The following is a 10,240-nucleotide window of genomic DNA, read 5'->3' as shown; positions in this document are numbered from 1 at the left end:
AAGAAGAATACACCTGGAGTTTAAAAAAAAAAAAAAAAGAAAAAACAAACCAAAAAACACCAAGGACAGAGCAACTTCTGTACCTGTTAATCTCCCACCAACTCAGATGAAGCATATACAAATTACTAAACTGTAATAATTCCTGTAATTGGCACCTGAGGCAGAGGTCTTGCAAATGGTTAAGCACAGGCTTATCCATGAGCGCTGCCCCACTTCACACAGTAGCTAGTTCCACAGAATAGGGAACTTCAGCTGAAGAATAGACTGGTGTGAATACGCAGTTTATAATTTTCCCAAAAGATGCCTGCTTCCTATTTTGAGGCTTTATTTGGGACCAACCATCCTCATTTTTTCCAGTGAAGAACAATAATGAAAACCAAAACAGCCCAGAACTTTATACCTGTCATCCATCACACAACTTATTTCAAATGACATTTATTTTCAGGCTCGTGACCGTCACGAAGACAAGCCATCAAGCTCCACCACCTTCTGCATGAGAGATGTTTGTACTCTGCTGGGATCAGTCCCCTTACCAAAGGTTTCCAGCCATCCCCTTTGGACACAATAACAAGATGCTGAGGCCTCTGAGAAGCTGTAATGCCAAACCCATGCCCTCTTCCCGCACTACATGCGCCACTTTTACTCTCCACTGGCCCCAACTACACTATAAAAGCAAAGGATCCCACACTGTATATTTACACTGCATGTGCTCCTGTGGCAACCCAGTGCATTCACACCACCCAGCCCCCTTAATCCAATCCAGCTTCTCCGATTCAGCTCTCCTGGTCTCAGTGATCGCTGCTCCTATCTGGGAGCTGTGGCAACGTCTCCCCTGAGCAGGGGCACAGCTCCCTCCTGCAAACACACAGCCACACTCAGTGTGTCGGCCCTGCCACATGCTGGCAGAGCATCTGTAAAAGGCATCACCCTTGGGACAGTGCAAAATTCCCCTGGCAGGTGCCCCTGGGGAAGTTTAAATAAGAAATACAGGTGCAGCAGCTATTTTTACTCTTCATGTAAAACTGGGGACGTGAAAAGCACCAAGGCAATTGCACCAGGAGCACTGGGCTTGGTGCAGTTGCTACTTAGGTGACATGGAAAGCCTATCTGTGGTTCATGGGAAGGATGGGCCTCTGGTCAAGGCAATAACTTGGGAACCAATTTAATTCCCGGCTCTCTGCCTCGTTTCCTGTATTACTGTCAGTGAGACACTTTGACCCACATGTGAAGCGGTGCAAAGCTATAAATCCTCTTAATGGTGTTTTCTGTAAGAACACTCACGTCAAAAACTTAGAGGCTCAGGAACAACACAGCAGTGCAGTTCATCCATGATCCCCTGCACAAGAGAAGCCGTACATCTGTGTTAGGAAGACAACCACACCACCTTCAATTTACTTATCAAATCCTCTGGTGTGACGTGCCCCCCCCCGCTCCCAAGTGTTACTATTTAACTGCCAAACTCTTGCTTCATTCAGACCTTTACCTAGCACACATGGATAACAGAGAAAGGAAAAGACAACAGTTCCTGCAACTTGCTGCCATGAGCAAAAACCAAGACAGCGCAGCATATACCATGCAACTTTTCAGTCCTCAATTCCTAGTTTCTGCATTTCGGTTCCTTGAAAGAGGATGCTTTCCCAGCAGAAATGCTAGTGATTGATAAAAGCAAGTATGCAGCCTTAGGTACAAACCCTGTGAGTCACTCTGACCATTTCTGGGTGTTTTTTTGGAAAAACACACATGGGTTTGTTTTTCTTATCACTGCATTGAATACACACACAGACCAGATAAACTGTAACAGAAGCAATGCAACTGACTAAAGATATCTCTTAACACCCAGACAACATTTCAAAAGCACGTTTTCCCTTCTACTTGCTCATAATCTTCCGTGATCATTTTTAAGAACACCTTGTTACTGACTTTGCAAAAAAGGGCGATATTGTAAAGCTGACTGGCTAACATTCCTAGTGTTTTCTCCCTCCAATTTGCTCAAATGAGATGATGATAAACCTTTTTAAAGCTGGACAAAAGCCAATTAAGGCACTTTACCCTCAATGCGTGTTGCAAGGTGCAAAAAAAAAAAAAAAAAAAAAAAAAAAAAGAGCAGTCAAAACTTCTCACTTGAGTTATAGTCTTAATAACTAGACTCTCCCCACCTAGGTGTTTGTCATACACACACTCTAGCATCACTTAAATCACATAGTGCATGACGTGAACAGCTACGGTTTATTTTTCAACATCTTGTTCTACGGCTGCAAGAGCTCCGCTCTCAGCAACTTTCTTCCCCCAAGCCCTTAGCACTTTTCTCCCAAATGACAGATTTCACAAGCACAGTTTTAGGGAGCATGCCAGACTTCTACCCCATATATGCTTTTGCTGCAATAGTTCATTATTAAAAACAGACTTTGTTTCCAGTAACTTGGCTGTTGGGCAGCTACCTGCTACTGCACCAGAATAGGGATCGTGCTTCATGACAGGCCATCCATACAGCAGCATTTTGGAGATCCACCCTCAGATCTGGAAAGAAACTGAAATACAATTTTACACTTACACTGCACCTGTTGGAGAATAAGGCATGCTTGTTTTCCTTTCACATAAGTGATGGTGATGAGCTGGTGTTAGATGCCAGATGACAGCCAAATAACTATTTCTGCCCATCAAATGAAGCATGTATTTTCAAACAGTTTTCTTTTTAAAATGAACTTAACACATCAACCGGGTACAAAGCATCTTAGTACCAAGCACATCTAAATTTCATTTACAAAGGTTGTCCTATGACTTGTCTGACAATTTGATGTGCAGAACCTCCAGCAACCCACTAAACCAGCATGGGAGGTGCATGGGAACCGAAATTGCTGACTGAGAGACAGGCTTCAATTATTTCCAAGAGGCAGGCAGCATCCATACCTGCCTTCCTCTGCTACAGAGACCTACCAGCTGCAAAAGCTCATTTCCAAGTTAAAACAGTGTCAGTATCTACAACATCCAAGTGTGAAAGCAGGTAGGCTTCCCAATTACATACACACCAGATAAATGCACATGCATGTGCTCAAAAATCTACCTCAGAGCATCAAACAGGTTAAAGACATTTTTAACATCCATGTGGTGCCTGAGCAGTTCAAGTAAATCAGACTGACTACCAAACCTTAAAAACAAGGTGCAAGGAAGGAGTTAAGTAACATCTCAATTTTTACGCATGGGGATGAGTTTTTTTCCACATGGCTACTAATTTGCCATCTAGGAACAATAAAAATTGGTATTTGGAAGTTGCTCTAACCTCCTGCTTGCAGATAGTTCCAGACAAATACACTGGAATTTTTAGTCCTCCTAGAAGAAAGGAGAGGAAAGCAGGCAGGGGAAGGCACTGGGTCCTCCTTCCAAAGCAAGATTTCTCTGCCAAACCCTTCCTCCCTCCCTCAGGCTAGAAATCCATCACTGCTTCAAGAACATGAATCAAGTAAAGCCCTTAGATTCACTCAGGCGACAAAATCATTCCAGAGCCACAGCAGAGGAAGGAGCCTTTCCTTACCCATCCATGGATGAGAGCAGAAGGCAAAACAACAAGCAATCCACAGGCAGGAGCCATTTCCTATGGAAACAAGTAGATTGTAGAGACACATGGAAAGATTTGTCCTGCTAGTGCTGGACAAATCCATCATGCATTTATGTCACACTCCAAAAACCAGCAGGCACTCCAGTCAGTGAGCTGCTCCTCCCTTATCTGTGGACACTGGAAAATGCTGCACAGGCATGCCGATAAGGTGGCAGATTTTTCTACAGCTAGATGTTTCCTCAGGCCAAGCAGGCATGCTCAGAATGAGATTCCTGCCACTGACAGGCCATTTTTCTAAAACTTGAAAGATTGAGGTTTTGGTTTTGGCTTGTTTTTGGTTTTTGGTTTTGTTGTTGGTGGGGTTTTTTTGTTGGGTTTTTTTGTTTTGTTTTTTTTTTTAAAGTCTACTTCACTTGAAAGATTGAGGATTTTTTTTTTTTTTAAAGTCCACTTAAAATTCTTGTGTGTGACAGGGTCGAAAGCCTCAGCTTTACCCCAAGCCCAAATATTTTAGTGAGGAAGTAAGAAGAGCAACTCTAAATAAAATAGCCCTTCCCCTTCCGAGAGACCTTCAAATGCTGACAAGGCTCACAAGTGAAAGAGCACCACAGCTGATACACCCCTTTCCTTTGACTCTGTCTAACACCAGCCCAGGGTGACCTTCAGGATAAATCCAGGACTAAAAGTAACATAAAGTCTTGCAGATCAAGATTAGAGGATCCAGGCAAGCACAGCGGAAGGATCCTAACCTGGCCCTACTTGTAACAAGCACGGCTGAAAGCAGCACTGTTCAGCTCTAGTTCACATGTGCAGTCGTCTCCCCTTAACAAACACTGGCAAGCTTGTAGCTCCAGCAACACGAAAACTCTCCCTAATAAAAACCGCATTTGGGATAGCTGGGATTCCAGTGGTAGGTAATGTTAATGGTATGTGCTGTATTTCCCCTCCCTGCAATGCTGCCAGAGGGTCCCTGGGTGAATTTGTTACATCTGAATTGCACTTTCAGGAGCCAGTCAAAGACGTGTATGAGTTAGCTGGACAGGCAAATTGTGCACATTTGTTAAGTACATTTGCAACTCCTGATGTGAGTTCAGATGGAGATGCGTTTCCAATAAACAGGAAAAAAGCTCAAGTAGCAAGGCGCCACTCTAACTTGTATTTGGCCAAAACATATTTGTATCTCCAACTGCAAGATGTTTCCCCCCACCTCTTCACAGACGCTTCAAACATAAACAGGGACGTTAGCAAAGCCAAGTGTTAAATCCCTCGGAGGACCCTTATCATCCTTTTCCTGTGTCAGTAGCACTCAGTGTTGCACTTAGTATGAGAGGCATTATGGATTTTAAATCAAGCCTAATCAAAGATTCATTAACAGGCAATACATTAACACAACATATAACTACCAGCCACTCAGTGCCCTTTAGTAGCTCCGCAACTCCCGAACAGGCTAGGGGCATCATCAGGTCAGGATATTTCTCCAGGGTTTAACAGGATAGGTCAAGAGAGAAAAAAAATGAGTGATTATATCAAGTAAAAGAATAGATATGGCCAACTTCAACGTATCTGTTCACATCATGCCACACATGTAAATCCACCCCTCTCACAGGTGGTTTGGGTGCAGAACTTTCTAAAATAAGATAAAAAAAAGAAGGCAGGCTGATCAACTTCACACAGATCACATGGCAGTTTGGGTGCAGAACTTAAAAAAAAAAATAAAAACGGGAGGCTGATCAACTTAAAACAGAATTCCCCTTTTTATCACCTCTGTGAGCAGCAAACACCAATATTTTCCGCATTGTTCAAACAGAGACATGTCTGTGGCTACACGAAGAGAGCGTAGTCTCAACATCCTAGAAGCCTCTACTGATTTCAGCCCCATAACATTTCCATTGGGTAAAGTGGCATTTTTTTCATGCGTTTTGCTGATGCAGGCCTGAGGCACAGCAAGAACAAAAGCAGGGGGTTTAGAAGCATTTAACACCTACAGCCTTTTTTCCCAGTGAATGGGAACTGGAGACAGTCAGCAGTCCCATTTAGAGCAACTGGTGCAGAGCTACAGGAAGTCCAGAACAGTATTTAAATGCCACAAGGTTACTCTTCCTGCTTATCGGAGAGTACATCAAGTCACAAAAACATGGGTGTCTTTTTCTGAACTTCCTTCAAAAGAAATATACTTTCTACTCAAAAGCTCCCATTGCTTTTCCAGAATATTCTGGAAAAAGATTCAACAGTGGGAATGTATGGACCACAAAGTAATGCTACAGGAAGCTGGCAATCAGCATCCTGTGCTGTAAATAGCCTAACGATACCGTCTATGTTCCCATTACAGTCAACTATGATCAGATATTGAAAAGATGAGGATAATAATAACAGAAGAATAGGATATATAAAACTCCATTGTCTGGTTAAAAAAACCACCACATCCTTCTTCTAATGAAATATCTCGCAATAGCAGCAACACCACAAACTAGGAAAGGGTAGCAAGGGGGACCCACAGCAGCTAGTAACAGCCAAAATAGCAAATCTTCAAAGGCAAACTCAGCACGGCTGTCCCAGAAGCCCACATTTTCAGCAGCATTCAAGGATTTTAGAAGTCTTTGAAGCGGAATGATCCCAGTTCTCAGCTCCCCCCTTCCAAACTCTGGATTTATCCTATAAGACTACTTGGCAAAGCTTTCCTTTCTTGTCCAGAGTATGAATGCAGGGATTTTCTTCTAACCACAAGTGTGGGGTTTGGGGGTTATTTTAATATCTTTCCTCTAGAAAGGTCTCAAGTCCATTTAAAATGCATTTATCAACATGTATATAAATTAAGCCTTGCTTACATCATCCAACTGCATTTGTCCTCAAAATTTAAGCAGATCAAAAGTAATGAAAATCTTTCCGGATTAAAAATTATGCAGTTGCATGATACCACAAACTGGCTTCAATCCAGTAAGATTTTTCAGATGAAAAGCAAAGAGGAAACATTCATGAAAGCATACTGTTGATGATATTTCAAATTAATTCCATCAAACGCTGCCTACAGTAAGTACTACAGACAGATCTCCAGTAAACATTTAATGCCACAGAGGTAGAAAGCATCACATAATCATTCTCTGCGCTACCTGACACATGGTATTTCTTAGACTAAGTAAGGTAAGCAACAATGTTAAGAGCAAGCTAATGTAGAAACACTGCTCCCTCATTTACAATGATATATCCAGGAGCCTTTCGAGCTCAGCATGTCACACACACAGCAGCTACAAATCTCCAGGCTCTACAAACACTTGAACACATGAATAATTTTAATCAAGCAGTAAAATCCCATCTGAAGTCACTGGGACTCATTTCATGAGTGTGCATTTGCATTATTATTACTATTCTATCTGCTTCATAATATGTCCTCAGTGCAAGGTTATGACAAGATTAATGAAATCCAGGCAACTATCCATAGCACCATCTTTCAATTTCAGTACCTCAGCATGAAATAAAGAGACTGAAAAGATATATATAATGATTTCTTTTTTTAAAAAAAATGTATATAAAGAGTCCTGAAGTCCATTTAATTGGTACTGTTGCAGACCAGGATACTGATTTTTAAAGTTCACTCATAAAATTTAAATCAAGCTTGTGACACTGAACGGTTTTCACAGCTGAAATATAGTTTAATTTTGCATAACAAATAGTCCCCCATTCCACTAAGTTTATTTGCCAATAAATTCATGATCTACATGCCACAAAGCACAGAAAATGCAAACACGAAAGGAGAAGCAAATAGCCACATGACAAGGCCACTTTGTTTCCAAAGAGGTTCATAACCCTACATTCTGTTTGGTGCATACAGTGGATATTCCAATGTTTTAAAATACTACCAGGAACAATCCCATGCTCCAGGTACCCATCTCATGAAAACACACATACAAGAAAAAAAAGAAAAAAAGAAAAAACCACAGGCTTTGACATTTTGAAGACTCATAAGAAATTTATAGATGTACTTCTAGAGTATGTTCATCATTGCAATCTCAGCATGTTTTGATGCAGTATTCAGAATATTGTAACGTTATCAAAATTATTTAGGATGTAAAGTAGCATTTTATGCTAGTTTTCCTTTAGCAGCATATTCGTCTTGCACTTCCACTGGCTTTATCTTCTCTGTTTTGCAGCTAACAAAAGAAAATTTAGATACACAAGTAGGACAGTTTGTTTTGATTTGTTATTAGATGAATAATGTTGAGCCTTGCAGAATAACTACCAAGTAGCTGAAGCTCAAATCTGGGGCTTTAGAAACAATTTCTTCAGAACTTTCCATTTGATTTTTTAAGTGTCCAAGAAAACCTCTTTTTCTGACTAGGAAGTCTTTTCCTTCAACTTCCCTTACTCAGTAAGTAACGACAAAAAAGGCAAAACTAACAAGCTAAAAGAAGTAGCCACCAAGGAGGAGATCCTGGCAGGTAACTATGGCAAAGACCTCTTAACCAAATGAACTTTCACTGTCTATAATCACAAGTACACAAACCCAAAATGGTGACTTGTAAAACCAGAACTTGTCTAAGTTTAGTTTCAAAACCTAAAAATAGGGTTTGGCAGTGGTGGGGTGGAGTTCTCCACATAGGGTTTTTACACTGTCAGCATCCCTCTACCTTCTTCCTTTCTGTTCCAGCTGTCAGCTCAATTGACACCTTTTTAAAAAAAAAAAAAAAAAAAAAAAAAAAAAAAAAAAAAAAATCATCGCCAGACTCTTGCTGCCAAATTACCATTCAGGATACCACAATTCAGGAGGGAACCTACTCAAAAATACTGTTCCGTTGCTCACAAAATCCAACACACAGAAATGGAAAATGAAAGGATAAATTCTGTACCTCCAGCTCAGTCTCTCTCCGATTGATATCATCTGTAGATTGATTTAGTTTTTCCAGCTCCCCCTAGAAAGAAAGAAAGTCAAACGCATATTAAGAAATCAGGGGGGAAAAGTGTCTGAGAAGACTAATTCAGCATCCCCACTGAAAGCTCACAAGGGCTGCAGCTTACAAATTCAGCGGAAAGAAGAAACCTTAGACATTTAGAATAACTTTACCACTGGTCTTCTACTTTGCTACTTACTAGAAAAATAATCAGAGAAGCTCTATAGTTTTATTTTAAGGCAGTACATTTCCTGTTCTGGCTTATTTCTTGCTATTAAAAATAAACATAAGGTACAATAAGTTCTGTCTTGTTAATCAATATAGCCAGCATCTGCTAGCTTCCAGCGAGATACACGCACACACTCCAAAAGGATCAGCATAAAGTTAGTTATCACAGGAGACATACAGTGAAAGCACAGCATTGATAAGAAACAAGCCTTGCAGCACGAAAGGCATTTCGCTCTGGATTTTGGCAAGCCATTTTGAACACAACCAGTCAATGGGACATATGATCGTGTTTACTTAGTCTGCCTTCATGCTAACATTTTGATCTCTTAACAGCAAAAACAAAGGTGTTAAATCCCTTGGATAAATATTTACTAGAGGTGGTGCTGGCATGAATGAAGTTACTGTAAAAACAAAGCTCATTCTTAATGACTTTCTTACCACAAAAAGCAACCCTCAGGAGCAGACTCCAATAGCCTTCTTTATTTGAGCAACATGTTACTCCATGTGAGATTCTACTGTTTCAACAGGACTGTTCTCCAACTCAAACATTATTTAATTTTCAACCGCTGTAACAGAATCCACCCTGAAATGTTTAGCTGCATAAACTGAACACTGTAAATTGATTGTCGCTTGAGCAATTTCCCACTAGATTACAAGGACGACTCTGGTTACAATCAGAAAGGAATTAATTGCAACAGTTTAGTTCTCTTATCCTCAGAGGTCAGATTTCATTTCCCGCTCCTAGGATTTAGAAGATACATATTTGCACATCCATGTTTTTCCGAAACAGACACTCATACAGAAATTACCAATTGCCTTTTACTGTAGGGCTAAGAACCTTTCACAGAGGCAGACACAGCAGCCTATTTTTTCAACCCAACAGAAAACTCAACAAAAACACTGTTTCACCAACAATGTGCAAATCTGGTATGTGGAAACATGTTGCCAGCTGAAGAACCTAAGGCCAAAAGTAGATCAATAGGCACTAACAGAGCTCAGCTTCTCAAAATCAGGGCAGCAACAGGCCAGCTTTTTGGCTGAGGGCCTTGCTCTGTGTAACCATGTTTTGTGAATTTTGCAATTCCTCTGCTCAGCTCTGGAAAAGAAACGCTCACGATGGAGAAAAGAATGACAATTACAGCAAGGAGGGCCCTATGCCAAGGGTCCATCCTCTCAGCAACGTACACACATGCTTATATTCACTCATGACAAACAGTCCCAGCAACGCTGGAGGCAAAAGCCATAAATCTGCAGAGACCGAAAAATACATTTCGTGTCAGAGACCGCAAGCGTGTTGAAGTTTGCACCGAGCAATTGGTCGAGGCGTGATTTTGGGGAGAAAAGCTTTGTTTAGAAGCCACGCAAGAATAAAAAGCGTTTCAGAAGGCATTCATAGAGAGGAAACACCACCTTCCACTGAACCTCCTTCTTTAAATAGATGAAAATAATAAAAAGAAGAAAAAATTAAAAAAATCTGTGCTTTCCCCCATTTACGAATTTCTGAGCATCAGCCCTGTTTCACGAGCAAGGTCACGCTGTCATGGTCAAAAATAAAAAAGGGGAGGGGGATTTCAGC

The 10,240-nt window shown here is 41.0% G+C and overlaps 1 protein-coding gene across 1 annotated transcript in view; it reads right to left on the bottom strand.

The window, feature by feature from the left end:
• SH3BP5 (SH3 domain binding protein 5) overlaps window positions 1-10,240 on the bottom strand; it is a 54,943-nt gene that overhangs the window by 43,507 nt on the left and 1,196 nt on the right. Inside the window, exon 2 of the mRNA XM_009640202.2 lies at window positions 8,395-8,457. Coding sequence (XP_009638497.1) covers window positions 8,395-8,457 — 63 coding nt within the window. The remainder of the gene's footprint in view (window positions 1-8,394; window positions 8,458-10,240) is intronic.

This window comes from Egretta garzetta, unplaced genomic scaffold (assembly GCF_000687185.1).
Source record: "Egretta garzetta isolate BGI_Z169 unplaced genomic scaffold, ASM68718v1 scaffold96, whole genome shotgun sequence".
Lineage (NCBI taxonomy): Eukaryota > Metazoa > Chordata > Aves > Pelecaniformes > Ardeidae > Egretta > Egretta garzetta.
The sequence above is the reverse complement of the archived record's forward strand: the minus strand, read 5'-3'. Positions and strand labels throughout refer to the sequence as shown.